This window comes from Ochlerotatus camptorhynchus, unplaced genomic scaffold (assembly GCF_037179485.1).
Source record: "Ochlerotatus camptorhynchus isolate MF236.1 unplaced genomic scaffold, CSIRO-AGI_Acam_v1.1 ptg000017l, whole genome shotgun sequence".
In the NCBI taxonomy this organism is placed as follows: Eukaryota; Metazoa; Arthropoda; class Insecta; order Diptera; family Culicidae; genus Ochlerotatus; species Ochlerotatus camptorhynchus.
Window position 1 is genome coordinate 75,466 of NW_027040509.1, and position 17,529 is coordinate 92,994.

General features: G+C 38.3%; 2 protein-coding genes across 2 annotated transcripts in view; both read right to left on the reverse strand.

Moving 5' to 3' along the window:
* Positions 1-13,730, reverse strand: part of LOC135702337 (uncharacterized) — a 39,627-nt gene extending 25,897 nt beyond the window's left edge. The window contains exons 1-4 of the mRNA XM_065223365.1: positions 13,315-13,730; positions 12,761-13,251; positions 884-1,069; positions 703-826 (exon numbers count right to left, since the gene is read on the reverse strand). Of these exons, the coding sequence (XP_065079437.1) occupies positions 703-826; positions 884-1,069; positions 12,761-13,251; positions 13,315-13,623 (1,110 nt within the window). The 5' untranslated portion in view covers positions 13,624-13,730. The remainder of the gene's footprint in view (positions 1-702; positions 827-883; positions 1,070-12,760; positions 13,252-13,314) is intronic.
* A 1,000-nt stretch (positions 13,731-14,730) lies between these two features.
* The window catches only part of NimA (Nimrod A), a 32,118-nt gene continuing 29,319 nt past the window's right edge, over positions 14,731-17,529 (reverse strand). The window contains exons 3-6 of the mRNA XM_065223512.1: positions 16,186-16,384; positions 16,014-16,131; positions 15,107-15,951; positions 14,731-15,047 (exon numbers count right to left, since the gene is read on the reverse strand). Of these exons, the coding sequence (XP_065079584.1) occupies positions 14,758-15,047; positions 15,107-15,951; positions 16,014-16,131; positions 16,186-16,384 (1,452 nt within the window). The 3' untranslated portion in view covers positions 14,731-14,757. The remainder of the gene's footprint in view (positions 15,048-15,106; positions 15,952-16,013; positions 16,132-16,185; positions 16,385-17,529) is intronic.

Consider the following 17,529-nt stretch of genomic DNA (forward strand, 5'->3'; position numbering starts at 1 on the left):
TACTCACTTCTTGATCACTTTTCGGTGCTTGTCGCGCTTCTTCTTGACACCACCCGGACCCGAAAACACACTCGTAAAGAATACATAAAATCTCACCCTTCTTTAACACGATTTCGATTTCAAAAACCACAGCAGCTGTATCTACTTGGAAGATGTCGTAACCAACCAATCAACCAACCGATCGTATTGCTAGCATGTATGCTTACTAATTACAGTTTTACGAGATGGATGGTGAAAGACGAGAGTAGTTCAGTTCTTTTCTTCTTTCCCACTCTTCAATTGACGTTGTTTGTTTTATTGCCTTCGATAGTCGAGTTTTTCACTTGCTGGATGGCCTCTCCCATTGTGCCTTGTACAGTGTTGTTGTGTGTAATGGGTTTGATAATTAGCATTCTATGAAGCGCGAGTTAAAAGCAGAAAGTGATTTTTTTTATTTTATTTTGATAAGAAAGCGATGGTGGGCGAGGGGATTGCGGTTTTGAACGCTTGTGTAGTCGAGGACGAAGTCGACGATCGTATTTATCACATGGAAACTATATACTTTGCATGCCGAAACTGCGTTCTTTGTGAGTATGGTTCGTTCTGATATATACCAGATGGCTTTTCGGTTTTTGCTTTGAACGAAAACAAGTGCAATTTTGCTTCTGATTCATTTAATAGTTTATTTAGTTAGCGAACAATTGCATATGATTCCATTCAAACTCGTTTAACGCAAACTTGACTTCCCTTGAGGCTGCGATCCTTGATGAAGCCGGCGTTGCACAGGCACATGTTCGGTCCCGAGCAGACTCCATTCGGGCATCCGTTGGGGCAGTGCGGGAGGCATCTGAGGAGGAAACATTTTCATTAAACCTTTACAAACACGGGAAGTTAGATGTTATACTTGAAGATATTAATATCATCCAGAAGGTATCCTCGATGGCAGGAGCACGTGTTCGGGCCGGTACAAAAGCCATTGAGGCAAGGTTTATCGCAAGTGGCGTCACATTTGTTCCCCGATGGTCCCATCTTGTAGCCTGGCTTGCAGGTGCACGTTTCCGGGGCGCTGCAGACACCGTTGAAGCATCCGCTGTGAAGAATAGGGGATGATTTGTTAGGAAAAGATTTCGAACGTTAGCTTCTTTGGGTCAATTGGTTCCCTATATAGATTTATGTAAATTAAGGTAATTTTACCCATTCTATGAAATTCTTCGCCGTGACATTTTACCTGGCTTTATTATTTTTTGTGCTGTTATTACCTTAAATTAAGTGGGTTAGAAGGAAAGGGTGTACAGGAATTTGATCCAGAGGTGGCAACAGTACATTTTTTGCAAAACCATCGTCCAGAGCAAAACAAAACAGCCAGCACACGGGTGGTCGTGTATTTTTACATTACAAGCAAACGGTGGAGATAAAGAATAGGAAAAATGTCGTAGCCCATAATTTTTTAAACAGTTGATTGAAATTACATTTTAGCTGCAAGCTTGCGTGTGACAGTTAATTATTAACTCCCCTATTTACGCATAATTTAACATCTAAGCTTATGAGTGGCTAGTATTCGTTCTTATTTTTATAATTCCATACAATAAACATCAAATAAATACTATAATTAGCCAGAAATCAGCAAAATTCTACATAACATAAATTTATGTCTGGTCTTGTCTGCTTCATTGTGCGCAATTTTTCTGTCGCCTGCAGAAAACATTTTAGAAATGTCATGACATTTTGTCTGCTTGCCAGTTTGTGTTTGTGCGTCTTCTCTATGGTCATTGCGCAAAGTATCAAATGTTAAGGAAAAAAACGTTAAACTCCAGTACTCGTGCCGCCACTGCTTTGATCGATTCTCTTTATCGACTTTCTCTTTTGATAGCCACAGCTTTATAAACAGATTTTGCGCTACTTCTGCCACATAGTTTGATAAAGGAGGTTCTCATCTAGCATCCAGAATGGCACACGAATCAAGGAATGTGTTTGCAGCTGAATTATTAAGGGGAGGTTTACTTGGATATTTCAAAAAAATGATTTTTTTTGCATAAAATGAAAGCTACAAGTGTGTAGAATATGTGGCCAAAAGGATTTTACGATCCGAAACATATTTAGCGAGTTATGGCGCTTTGAGTGAACCTTTGTCATGCACGCTGAGGGACGCTACAAAAACTTTAAACGCGTTTTTCTCGAAACCATATTTTTTATAACAACTTAGAGCATAGGGCTTGAACAAATGATCCGATTTACAATCGGAAAATTGCGCTTTGAAGGATACTATTTTTTGTATGGCTTATACCTAAAATGAAAAAAAATGTTAGTTACTATTTTTTAAGCAAGGTCAAAGTGAGAAAAAAAGGGGTAAAAACAGCACTAAATTTTCAAATGTCCATAATTTGGTCAATTTTTGTCGGATTTCGTTCTAGTTAGGTATAAGCCATAGGGAATATTATCAACTTTAACCACAATAAAAAATTTTCATTTCAGTTCACCAGAGGGTGTGCACTCGAAGTTCTGCAGCAAAACCTGACTGACACTCCTCCACGCGAGCCGCCATTTTGAGCCGGCATTTTGTTTTTTTACCTTCAAAAAATTTCCAAGTATTCAGGAATAGTGGACAAATATAATTATCGAAACCGGAAGTTCGTATGTCTTTTCATTCTCCTGAAAAAAAATTCCAAAGTTCAACTGTTTTTCAGCCAAATCCAAGTAAACCTCCCCTTAACGAAAGAGAAAGTCGATGAAGAGAATCGATCAAAGCCACTTACACCCCTCTCCTTCTAACCCCCTCAATTCAGGTTTACTTCAGAGAAAGCTTGAAAATTATGTTTGAAATTTTCTGAACAAATATCAAATCATTTTTAACTACCAAAAATTTCTATTAAACTAAAGTTAGAGCAGGAAAAAATGCTACTTTTAGGTCGCGTTGTCACCTTGCTCAGTGCACAGGATGGGAATCTTGCAAGAGAAAAGTCCTAGTGCTTTTGTCTTAAGTCCTACACACTGATACTCTAAGGAAGCCTTAGCGTGAAACTTCAAAGGCACAAATGTCAGCTTCCACAAAACATACAAATTTGAAATTGCAACTCTCTGTTTTTAGTAGCACAGCAAACAAGGAGTAGCAATTTCAAATTTGTATGTTTAGTGGAAGCTGACATTTGTGCCTTTAAAGTTTCACGCTAAGGCTTCCTTAGAGTATCACCTTAGCTTGGTAAAATCTCCAACAGCCGATTACCTCGGCATTTACTTTTGCTGATATATCTGCAAAATATCTGTTTGTTAGCTGATATCTCAGCAAAATGATATTTGTTAGCTGAGTCTCGGCAATTGTTTTAAAGAATCCAGCAAAATAAATTGCCGAACTACTGGGCTGTTGGAATCTCGGCGAAAAAAATTAAGTATGTAGAGGCAGGGATAGATCCACCTCACAGCAGGAAAAGATAAAAGTAAAATTCCAACTTCTCTTCTCTGCTTTTCTACTCTATGCTTCGACTTTCCTCTGTGCAACGGCAAATTGACTCTGTTTGAAATATCATAGCTCAGCCATTTATTGACGAATTTGAAATCTATTGATGTCATTTAAAACTGCATACTTCAAAGACTTATTCGGTATGAACAGATTTAAAATATATTGATAAATTTCTGACCTATGATTTTTCGAACAGTGTCAATTTCCCGTTACACTGTTCAGGACAACTGTTCAGATGGCCTCTCTTCAATGTGAAAAACACTGAGAAAACCACATATTGTTCCTCTTTGAGAAACTTGTTAGCTTGATTGAATCCGTTGAGCCGATAAGTCAAGAAATACAGGCTTCTTATTTGGTTTTTATCGCAGTGTTCCAGTAAGCGTCACTGAATTAACTGGTTATGTACTGGATCCCAGAGGCCGTGCTTCGAATCCCGGTTGAACCTTTTTGTTATTTATCTTTTGTTACTTTTCTTTAATTCACTATGTTTTCCCATCAACGCACTTCCCTGAATGTGTCCAAACGATTGTTTAGCCTTTCAGCTTCAATCTGATTATATTTGAACGATCGAGCAATCCAGTAATGCTACATTTTTCTTCAAATAAAGCATACGCACTACAGGTTGATTTCGAGTTGCCGATAATAGAACAGCTGGTTAACACGCAGTTCTAATGGGAAGGTTGCCGAAGAAAAAGAGACTGCCGACAATAGTCACACTCACCTGAGAAGTTTGGAGCGTTGTAAAAACGCTTTCAAAACGTTTTGAAAAATTCTGTCGATTGGAATGGATAGAGAAGCAAGCAGCAGATGAATGTAAACAAACAGACACATCATATATGTGCGTGACGCTGAGAAAATGCTAGTAGAAGTGCAGACGCTGCTTAGATTGATGAGAATACGTAAATTCCCCTAGTTATAATGGCAACCTTATGTCTTCGGTTACTTGTGTTCGGGGTTTTTTCGTCATGATCATCATTTCCTCCCATCATCATTTGTTTAGATCAGTCAGTCATTATCAGTAGCTCGAAGTGAATAAACCTAAACTAAATTAAATAAAAGATTTTTCTGGTGAAGTAAAAGGTGTGGAAGAACTCTTGTTTATTCAATTTTGTGCAATCCAAAAACTGCAAGTGTGTGTATCGCTCTGGTCGTCTTGTCAGTGACATTCGGAGTACTGGCATCTCTGCTATTCTGAAGTGCATCATATGCACTTTCTTCTCTGTGCGCACACTGGGCCGTGCTGTGGCCACAATTAGAAAAGTGAGACACAACGTAGGAGTAAGTTTGAACACTGGCTTTCTTATTTTTGAAGATAAAGACACATGTTCCTCGGAAAGTTTTAGCTGAAATGATTTCAACGTTCTCATTTAAAAACAACTTCAGGAACAACCTGAGTCAATTATGATAAAAATGCTCTAAAGAATTTTTGTTCTTATGCAAAGTATCTTGAAATCATTTCAGCTACAACTTGACCGAAAAACATGTGCCTATAATTTCAAAAATAAGAAAGTTAGTTTTTCAATATTAATCAATTTGAGGACCACAACTACTCTCTATGACACTTAGATCAAGCCTTGCAAAGCTGTAAAGAATTGATTTATTGCTTCTAATCAAAATGAGTTAAATTAAAAATAGTTTCATCTAAACTTAGGTTAAGGTGATAACTTAGATAAGGCGACTGAGCTGTTCCAGGCAAAATAGGGAAAACAAAAAATGAACTTTTGAATCGACTTTCTCCTATTTGTATGATTCTTTGCGTACTTTTTTTTATGATTGGTAGTGATTCACATTTTTCCTAAAATTCGGCCATTTTCGAAACTGTAAAAGTATTTTTTTTCCTCATGATCATTTGTGCTGGGCATGATCCGATTGCTCCTAAATCTGCCATGAGTAAAAATTTATCGCATGGAAATTCAAACACAAACCCACATATCATTCATAAATTATCTCACTTCTCTTCCCTATTAGGATAGCGGACTTGGTCAATTTTGCCGGAATTTAAATAAGTAAGAAAAGAGGCAGTTCAAGGCTAAAAAGCGGAAATGAATTTTTGAATCGATTTTCTCCGATTTACGTTATTGTTTGTTATGGGCAACGATTCTAAAATGCATTTTGGAATTCTAAAATGCACCATTTTGGATCTTGTTCTTTTCTAAAATGCACCATTTTGTTTTAAATGCGCCATTTTGGATCTTGTAGGTTTTTACAAAATGGCGTCTTTGAAAGTTTTCAAACCATTTTGGCATGGTAACGGTATTTCTGATCGAAATGACGTCCGAGACAAATTTGTAGAGGAAAATAATTTCCTTCTGGGGAAAATAAGCCAAAAATATGTTTTTTTTTATTTCAAGTAAAAATTAATAAAAAAAAGTCAAAACACAAATTTTTCAAAATGTTTTTGATCGATTTTTGATTTGATTTTCTAAAAAAAGCTTTTGAAAAATGCAAGCATTTGGAATATTTAGAACCATGGAAACATGAAATAGAACAAGAACTTTTGGTCAAGTTCTGGAACCTTTTTGTTAGAACGCTTTTTCGTGTAATTTTTATTTACTAAAAATGATTTAAAATAATTTAAATATCATTTTCTGAGCATAAATTTTATGAAAAAAAGTTTTAACAACAAGTTAATAAAAACTACCAAAAGTGTTTGTTCTATGATTTTTGTCAATTGTTAAGTGTCCTTAATTTTAAACATATCAAACATTTACATTATTCGTGAGCTTAACATGTGCTATTCAAAAATTGGACTAAAACATTTTGAAATATTTGAGTTAAATTTTTTTTTTTATTATTTTTACTTCAAATTAATTAAAATAGATATTTGTCTTAGTTGAAGATGCTAATTTCAAATAACAGACTGTAGTGGTTATTTTTATACGATAGATGGAGTAGATGAAAGCATAGAGTTGATAGTTTCGTTAGAGTACGGCAGTGTGAAGATTGTATATAGATATTAGAATAGCAAGCTAGGACAACTTTTAAGGAAGGTACAAATCGGTTGTCGGCTGCCGTCTATCGTATAAAAATTACCACTACAGTCTGTTATTTGAAATTAGCATCTTCAACTATGTAAATCGTTGACTTCACGTAGAAGTAATACTAAAAACATATAGTCAAAGATATTTGTCATTTTATCCCAGAAAAACATTGTTTTTCTCTACAACTTTGTCTCAGACGTTATTTCGATAAGAAGTGTCGCTTCTGTGCCACAATTTTTGAAAAATTCCAGGCATAATTTTTAAAATTTTAAAAGATCCAAATGGCCGAATTTTAGCAAAAATGTGATGGGCAATAATACAAAGCATTATGCAAAGTGTCATGCAAATCGAAGAAGGTCGAGTTTTTTTTCCGATTCATCATTTGGCGTGGATCTGCTCTAAGGGAACATTCATAAATGACGTAGCATTTGATCGAGGAGGGGTGGTTTTCAAAAGTTGTGATATTCCATGTATAATATATAGCAAAATACGCTACGAGTTGGGGTGGGTCTAAAATTGGTCAAAAATATGCTACGTCATTTTTAGGATGTTCCCTAATGTCATGTTCGAACTAGTGAGATGTTATGTATTATAAGCTGATACACGAACAATTGTTACACAGGTTAATATTACGTTATTTTGATATTAAGATGGGAATCTGTTATTTTGATATGAAATGCCACAACAATTACATATTCAGAATTACCATGGAATTTTCTTTGATTCTCTTGGAGTTCTGTTCGTAATAATCTTTTGGAATTCCTTTAAAAACCTCCTTAAAATCTCTTATTCCTTATTCACAGAAAAAAATTGCATAGAAATTCTTCACAACATATTCTACGAACTCATAGCTCTCCTATGAAAATTCTGAATTCTCCACAAAACTTTTGGAATTCTCATCTTAATATTCTTGAAGCTTTTTTAGGAATTTCTTTTAAATTCTACTCATATTTTTTTTAAATGTCCTCAGGATTTGATTCTTTTTATGTTTCTCTCGGTATTCTTTTGAAGTTCTTTTCTGAACTATCCTCAAATTTTATTTAAAGTTATTCTCAGTACACCCTTTAAATTATTTTTTGAATAATCTTCAATCTTTCATTAGAATTATCTTGGAATTCTTTTTAAAATTTATCTGCTTTTGGAATTCAATTCAGTCCTTTAGTTTTTCTCCGCAAAAATTCCTTGAAATTCATCACAGAATTTCTTAGAACTTTATCTCAAAATCATCATGCGATTCTGGTCAAAACTCCCTTTAGAATGTCCTTTTTTTTCCTTTGGTTTGTTTTTTTTTTCCATCGATCTTGTTTTCCGTGCTGAGCATCAATGCTACCGACGTGCCAGGAAGGCAGCTCCCACACCTGGACCCTACCTATCGACCCATCAACTCATGAACCGGGGACCAACGGCTTTACTTCCCATCCGAAGGAAGGCGTGATCAGAGATGTTATGCCTCAAGAACATCCCGGCGGCGCCGACTGGTATTGAACCCAGGCCTGCTGGGGTAAGAGGTAATCACGCTTACCACTACACCACCGGCGCCGTTAGAATGTCCTTTTGGATTTATTCTTTTTTTCCATTTCTTAGGATTCCTGCTCAGGATTTTTTTGTAATAACCAATTTAATTCGTTTTTAATCCTCCCCAAAATTCCATAGGTATTCTCTACAGAATTCCATAAAAAACTTTAAATTGTTTAAATTCAGAAAATTAATCAGGGTGAAAAAACTGCACATATTAAGTTTTCTAAGTCCCAAAAAATTGTCAATCCTAGAAATTTCTGAATGCTGCCACGTGGTGGCGTTAGTAAGCATCTTGCATGCGAATATTGTGTACTGCTGTATCTTAAAACTCTGATTATTTAGAGTGGTAATGTCTTCGGCAAAGTTGATCAGGAAGCCAAAGACTGCTGTGAGATGGACAGATCAATACAGAATTCTGCCACTAGACTAGTGAACATGCACATATGTTGTACTGTTGTTTCTCCAGATCCTGATTAGGGGAAATGGCTCTAATGTTGGCCTATGGATCTAAGATTGGGCCCATCGCTAAAAATCTGCTATTTATCAATTTTATCTCGGTGAACGCGTCCTTGGGACGGTACTTATGGATATTTTTGGTCACTATTGAAAATTTAGTCGATTGCTGAATTTATGTATGGGCCCAAATTAGGGGCAATTACGCTGACATTACATCCATTTCCCCTATATAGAAGGCGTTATGTTTCCGGAAAAGTTGATCAGGTTGGCAAGAGCTGATGGGAGGTGTTCTTAAAACAGCAATGTTCTTATCAATTCTGTTTTCTGCCACATGGTGGTGCTAAAGAGCGTCTTACATGCAAATATTGTGTACTGCTGTATGTTAAGACTCTGATTATTTAGACGGGTGATGTCTTCGGCAAAGTTGATCAGGAGGCCAAAGACTGCTGAGAGGTTGACAGATTAATTCCGTATTCTGCCACTAATGGGCATCCCACACGCAAATATTATGTATTGCTGTATCTCAAGAACCGGATTATTTAGACGGGGTATATCTTCGACCAAGTTGGGCTGTTGGGTGGTGGACAGATCAATTCAGAATTTTCTCGCTAGGTGCCAGTAGTAAGCATGCAAAAAATCTTTTCTTCTGTATGTCCAGATCGTGATTAAATTGAAGGATAATGTCTTCGGCAAAGTTGATCAGGAGATCAAGGGTTGCTGGGTGCAGGCATACCAAAAATATCGCTTCATGACAGTATTTCTGTCGCTTTCTTTTTCCTACGACAGCCTTGAGATTGAGCTATAAGCGACAGCCCACAGTGACGCTGTTATACGACATGCAACGTTGCTGTCGTGTACTGCAAAATTTGCATCAGATATTTTTTGAAAACGCGCGGTCTTGAGCAGATTAGACATTCCGACATACCGGCGAAAAATATAAGCCAACCCGACACCAACCTGACTTCTACCAAACCCCAACCCTATGTTGGCCCGACATTGACCTGACATAAACACAGCATTGACCCGACATTTGGCCGACGTCGATCATAAATTGACCTTACATTGAACCGACATCGGGCCGACATGTCTATTCGGGATCATACTTTTGGGTTTCTTCCATACTCCACTGCCGTGTATCAATTGTATATAATGTCTCGTGGCAGCCTTTTCGTTACAGCCACTTGGGTAAGCTGACGTTTGTCGTCGGTTTGTGAAGGCTGTCATGACGTCAAAGAAATGTGTAAATACAGCCCATTCGGTTCACTACGTTTCAAGCACGATGATTTTTGCAAAGCGGGTATAGATGCGACTGTTCTAATACAGCTTTCATTTTTTCGTGCGTGCGCTGTTGCCAATACACTTCGAATTCAGATCTGAACGTACGGTATCTCCAGATACTGATACTATTTTATTAAACTTTTTTTTTATAGAAATTTCATTTTTTAGCTGTATCTAGAAAACTATCCCACTGAGATTTTTCTGACCATATATTTGAATTCAGCGCACAATTTTACATAAACATCATAGGTCAAACATTGAAGTTCTTTTTTTAACGTTTGTTTGTAAACTAGTGTATTAGCCATAGATTCTATTTGCACAGTTGATCACTAGATACAAAACCTTGATTGATATGGAATAGATACAGTACTGCCGTGAGTGACGTAAATCCTTTTAGTGAATTGTTCAGAAACCTGATATTTTTGTTTAACCTCGTAATGATTAAGAAAATTAGCGAAATACGATCTAAACGAAGATAAAACATCAACCTTGAAGTTTAAAATAGTTTTTTTTTTTTAATTTTCAGCACTTGGACGTGGACATGGTGGACGTCACTTATGTGTAGAAACAGTGAAAAATTCACTGTTTCTCCAAAAATGTATGGTTTCCGTCACTTTGTCTACATGCTTCAAAATCCAATTTTGTTCATGTTTGAAGTGTTTCTGGATGTCATTTAGGATACAGAAATCGAATATGGTAAAAAATAAAAATTGTCCATGCTGGCGTCTACGGCACTTTGTCATCTCACGGCAGAGTAGTCATAAAGCCCATGAATTTTGACCATCAACGACAATGTTCATCATTTTTTTAAGTTTTGAAAAAGATGGTTTATGGTCAAAATCTGACGTAAGTTTACAACTAGCTAGAGATAGTGAAAGGGACGCAATGTTAGAATTGATTGTTCCGTTAGAGAACGGCAGTGTGAAGTTTGAACAGAATTTGAAAATGAGTGATTGGAATTTTGTTGACGATATATTTGGAATTTTCTTAGTTTTGAGAAAGCTACCGATCATGTGGTAGGTTTGGAGTAAAGCGTGGTGACTTTAGAATCGAAACTGGCAAAGAAATAAGAAGATTCAATTCACTCATATATAATTGATGCTCACTAGTTCCGCCTACTGGGAGAATTTCGAATTTATCTGTTCATCTCCCAGCAGCCCTTGAACTCCCGATCAACTTTGTCGAAGACATCATCTTTCTAAATAATCAGAATCTTGAGGTAAAGCAGTACTTACAGAACCTTTGCTTGCTCACTAGCACCGCCTAGTGGCAATTCCAAATAAATCTGTCCACCACCAAACAGCCCTTGACGTATTGATCGACTTTGCCAAAGACATCACCCTTCTATATAATCAGGATCTGGAAATGTAGCAGTATATAATACTTGCATGCTCACTAGCACTGTCTAGCGGCAAAATTCTGAATTGATTTGTTCACCACCCTGTAGTCTTTCGCCTTCTGATCAACATCACCCGTCTAAATAATCAGGATCTTGAGATACAACAATACAGAATATGTGCATGTGGGATGTTCACTAGCACCGCCTAGCGGGAGAATATCATATTGAGCTGTCCACTATGCAGCAGCCTTTGACCGACTTTGCCGAAGGCATCATACTTCTGAATAATCAGGATTTTGGGATACAGCAGTACAGAATATTTGCATGGTGTGGGGTGCATACACACCCCAGGTTTCCAAAATAACTCAAAGTATGCCATGAATTGAATTCAGATTCAGCTAAAACAACTTTCCTTTATCCGATTTGAAGATACTGTGATAGTGGAACCGGTCCGTTACTTCAAATGTTTATGACATCGCTTCAAAGTAGCCTCATCATCCGAGATTTTCTAAAAATTTCCCTAGGTCTCATTTGTATCGAGTAAGATTCTTAAACATATTCTTAATTCAATCTCCATAGCACACCAGAAAAAGATTGGGATGTTTTGAGGAAAGTTCGGGAAATTTATGGAGTGAGGTTTAGAGAACTACTGCTGCCAAATTCAGAGATATTTCATAGACAAGTACAATAAGCTTTCGAGGAAAACTTAGGTGGACTTCAGGAGGTCAATTCAGATAACTTGCGGTTTCCATATCAAAGATGAGCTCACGAAACCTTCGGAGCAAATTCAGGTAACTTCTGGAAATTACAATAGGGGAAATGGATGTAATGTCGGCCTAAATGCCCCTAATTTGGGCCCATACATAAATTCAGCAATCGACTAAATTTTCAATAGCGATCATAAATAACCATTAGTGCCGTCCCAATGACGCGTTCATCTAGATAAATTGATAAATTGATAAATTTCAGATTTTTAGCAATGGGCCCAATCATAGATCCATAGGCCAACATTAGAGCCATTTCCCCTAGTACATATGAATGCTGTTGATGTATAATAATGCAAAAATTGCTTATTAGGCCATTCAGCCTCGTGCTACTAAGCCTAATTCCACTCTCTTTAAAGGGTTTAAAGTCAACTAAAACAACTACAAGATCAAGTACATAAGGCGCACAGCACAAAACATGTTTGTGTGTGTGTGTGTGTGTACAATCTAACCCCCACTGTCCGGCAGTGTTATTATGGAAGAAAACTGCTTTTTATTACCCTTAAATTAAAGCAGGTTTAGGCTGGGAGTTAAAAGGTGTTAGCTCTATTGCAGCTCCAGTGACCCATTTCAGAATGCCTGGTAATTCACGACCACTCCGAGGTCACTTTTACTTACAATAAGCCCCGCATGTTCACTCTACCTTTATCAAATGGATAATGGTATCATAAATGGCGCACAACACAAAACATAACATCAAAATAAACGCTAGCCACTATCCGTTCAGTATTTACGTAAGTAATCGCGGTTGCACTCAACGGAGAAAGTTTTTCACATTCCTTCAGTTTCTCACAAGTTTCTTTCTAACGGCGTACTGATTCTACATTGCAAATTACATTCGTTCAGCGATCTTTTTGTTCCTATGGTGCTGGCACGAGTGTTTGGATTTCCCCAGGCTTGATTTTTACGAATATTCAAAGAGATTGTTCATTTTCAAAGCAAAATTGAAGGAGTGAATCGTTCAAAGAATTGATTCTTTCCCTATACTTACTCCGAGCAAATCGGTTCACATCCCGCTTCCGTCTTCTCGTATCCCGGCTTACACTGGCAAACTCCCGGCGCAATGCACACCCCACTTCCGCATCCTCCCTCGCAGCTCGGTACGCACTTGCCATCTTCATCCTGTCCGTAGCCTACGTCACATTCACACTTTTCCACCCCAACACACCGGCCGGCGCCACAACCTCCGGTACAGCTGGGAACGCAAAACTTGTGCGTCTCGTCCAGTTCGTGTCCATCTTTGCACACACACATTTTCAGCTCCAAATTGCACTCTCCATTGTCACAGCCAATTGGACACGTTGGGACGCATCTTCCCTGGTGGTTGTTTACGTATTCCGGATAGCAGGCACAAGTGTTCGGTCCGACGCACAGTCCATTATAGCAAGGTTCGTCACAGATTGGGTCGCACTTGTGGAAGTTGTGAACGTTTCGTTCGTAGCCCTTGCAACATACTTGGATGCGACTGAGTGACGGGTCCGACTGCAAACCGGATTATCCAGATTAGAATTTGAACACTGCAAACAGATGTGCGGCTATACTTACTCCATTCCCAGCGGGAATCTGTCCATTTTGAGGTTTCACCAGCGTTATGGTTGGGACTTCGTCGAAGCAGATGCCCTTCGAGATCATAGTCTTGGTTTTGTTCATGAACTTATCCAGGGCACCTTGCGACTCGTTAGCCCGATGCAGGTTCGCCATATCCACGGTTCCTACGGGGTGATCTTCCAACACGGTTTGGTTGAGGGCTACCATGTGGCCACTTTTGACGCCACCTTTCTGCCAACTTTGACCGAAAGCAGTTTCCCAGTAGCAAAGTGCTACCAGGAGAAGCGGGACTACGGTTCTAAACATTTTCGTTCTAATTTCTCAACGGAGAGCGTCCGTCTTGTACTGCTGTTCGCTTCGGATTAAAAACAATTATTATCGCATTCGCAGAGGAAGGTTATTACTTGACCACTATGGCACTGTATGTACTTTACTTAGAAGACGGAACTTCAAGTGTATGTGGATAAAATAAAAACGGGACGCCTATCGCTCCTGATGGCGGTTTAGTTCAGCAGCACAGCGCGTGTGATATTTAATTTGATAAATGATTTACTTGACGGATGAATGGCTGCTGGCAGTCGCGGTAGAGAAGCTGCTTTTGAATGTGGCGGTACTGGTCGATCAAAAAAAAAACTGTGATTCAAACATCATGGTAGGGGAGTCGTCATCGGTTCTTGGAAAGCTATTCTAATGTGATGATTATATTAATAATAAGCTGATGGAACGATTCAAGTTTACAAGCTCTTGACACAAGTGAAGCTGATTGAATGACAATCGGGTTGATTGATTTAAGGGGCAATAATGTTCTGGTTCAAGCATCGCTCTCAGGTAGCTACAATACGTTTAATTCCTAGTTGGGTACCTGATTGGCCAGATTGGACAGCTCTAACGACAACTGACGAATCGATCAGACTTTATACTCTCCCCGGTTCCTATGAAATTATGCAAAATTGTTCGTAATGGGGAATCATTGAATTTGATTCACGTCTTATTTGTCAAAATTTTCAATAAATCATCATAGTATGAAAAAGAGCCGTCTAAATAGTAATGCTGTCTGAGAGATAGACGTCTTTATGCTAAATGTTCGTTTGAGCACAGACAAACAGACGTAACTCTTCATTGTGTATCTTCGTTCATGCATTTAACGGTTGATTTGAATATTATCAGTTCCGCGAACTACTCGCCGCAGCGCTGGCATCAGATCACTTTGACGTTTCTATACATTCTATAGAACTTTTATGCAATATTGTTTACGAGTTAGCGAGCAAGCTTGTTTTCCGCGAGAAGCCAGAGAGATGTCGTTACTGAAGTTATATGTTTTGAGATACTATGTTTTCAAGAACAAGTTTTTCAAAGAGTTACGTCTGTTTGTCTGTGGTTTGAGTGTCATCAAGAAATAACGAATTTGCTCAGTACAATATTAACAACACTCATAATTTATTACTGCTTTCCTTTAATCTCATCGATAACCTTCACCGGTGCCATCTTCGTATCGGCGAGGATTGATTTCGAAAAGTGGTCTTCGTCTGTATTTTCCCCAGTCGCCGACGTCGTCGAACTATTCAAATCCGTCATCGGAGGATATTGAATTTCATCGTAGATGTGCTCCAGACTGTACTTCCGCGCCGGCAGGTGATGATGACCCGGAGGCGGTTTACTCAGGGTGAAATTGTAATTGTACGGGGATGATTTGTTCACCGAGGTGTTGTTGATCGGGACATCGTAGTGTTCTGAAATTGTAATTCAATAATTAGAATAATTTCTAAATTCTATGAAATATTATACTGACCAAGTTCGCCATTTCCCTCCCGATGGTTCTTTGCTTTCACTCTGGTGTAGATAACTTTCGGTATGTCCGGTAGTGGTTCCAATATTCTTGGACTGTCGGGACCCCGTTCTCCGTTGACAGATGTTTGCCGTTGATGCTGCTGATGCTGATGAATCATCTGTTGCTGCTTCATCATAGTTTTCCGATTGATTTTTTTCATATAAGCCACTACCGACAGGAGTAACACTAGAGCCAACAGCAGGCTCGAAATGGTAACTACGGCCTGTGTGTGATTGACTTGCTCATCTGGATCTTCGTTGTTTGAATCTTTCTTATCATCTACAACTTCGACTAAATCCGTACGGTCATCCGATTCGACAAAGACCAGTTCCGGTCCTTTAGAACTTTTACTGTGTTCGGTGGTGGACGATTCTGATGATACAATGAAGGTGATTTCAACTTTGGTCGTAGATGCCACAATCTCATATACGGTATCATGTTTCGATTCCTCAGTCGTGGTCGTTGAATTCTCCATCGGAATTAAGGTGATGTTTGTATTTAATGGTAAGTATTCCTGATAAGATTGAGCATAGGTTGAATTGATCGAATCGATATCACCGTTGTCAGTTGTGACTTGCGGAGTTGTACTGGAAGTACTGTCCACTTTGACCCACTGACTCATCAAAATTCGCTCTGTGCTTTCACCCGAATAGTCTTTTTCCACGGTTCGAGTGATATTTTCGAACATGACGAGACCGTCCTCCGCTAAACATTTACCACTTTCCGGGTCACATCTGCTGGTACTGCAGTTACATTGACTCTTGCACAATGTTCCATAGAATCCACTGGGGCAAGACGTCTCACAGCTGAAAGAATAGAAATCCAATAAGTTATCACAAGCTTAAAACAAAAAAACGTTCAACTCAACTGATTCCCGATCCATCCATCCGTACACCGGCAATGACCTGATTTGCTGTCGCACAACGAATAGTTCTGACAGTGACATCGGTGTTTGCAATTCTCGCCCCAAGTTCCGGTGCGACATCCTGTAATAAGAACGACTGTTTTTACGACTCAAAATAAAAACCATCGTAGCTCACTTTGGGTACAGTGTTTTCCGGTGAAGCCGGCCTCGCAAGTGCAACTGTTGGGCAATTCACACAGGCCACGTCCACAGCCACCGCGGCAGACGGGGCGACAGGAAAGGGTTGTAGCAACGGTGGGGGTGGTGGCTTCCTCTGCGAGAATCTGCTCGTAGCCTTCGCAGCAGTATTCGATTTTTCGCATTCTGGTGACGTTCTGGGAAAAAATATAGATTTGATTGCTTTATTATAAACAAGTATAATTTCCAACATTTACATTGAATGATCAACTGTGTAGTATAACAGCTTCACAATTAATTGTTTACTGATTTCCAAGCCGAATCAGTCTTTAGCCTTATAAAGGAAGCTCACTAACTATTTGGTAATAAATTCAATTGACGTTTATTAAAAAATACCATAATTTATCGAGCTCAATTAATTTTCAAGTTTATGCATAGAGTCGTCATATTTTTGACAGACTGGAATGAAATGAAAGTAGAGTTCATTTTTCTCGTAGTAATCCCCATACTAATTTCTAAAAAAAAAAAACTGATAAATACACTTAATATATGGTAAGTGTACTATATTTCACCACCCACTCATAACATAAATTTAGTTCACCTTGCTTTAAAACGAATTTCACTGATTTTTTCCCGGAATATTTTTCTGATATCTTCTGAAAGTTTCTTCCAACTACTCCTTGAAGATTTTGACCGGCTTATGATTCCTCTACCGACTTTGCACGGAAGTTTCTTCCAACATCTCCGGAAGTATTTTTTTTCAACTTGCCCTGGAAGAATCTTCCAAATTTCTCTGAAACTTTCTTCCATCGTTCACCGAAATTTTATCTGATCTCCCCAGGAAGACTCTTCCGACTGCAACTCGTAAATTACTCCTACTTTCCCAAAAGATCTTCTGTATTCCCCTGGAAGTGTCTTCCAATTTTGCACGGGAAGCTTATGGAGGGTTCCCTTTAAAAATACGTTAAGCTTTTCCCAGCAGTTTCTTTCAACGTCCCCCGCAAAGTTCTTTCACCTTCTATTGGAAGTGTCTACTGGTTCCTCTGGATAGATTCTTTCAATTTTTCCAAGAAAATCAAATAAGTAAATTTACACATAAGAATTGTGTTCAAAGCACGACCGTCGTTGACGTAGGGCCACGAGATTATTTTTGCTGCAGCATAAAATAATATATGTATTAATAATAAAATAAATGGTTTAGACATTTAACTGCAAAATGAAATTGTAAGAATATTGATTAAAACCAAAAGTTAAGATTATTTTTTGCAATTAGAAAATCAGTTCCTTTATTATTAATCATTTGATTCCAAACACGTTCACCCAACTTTCGGAAAAAATTTAA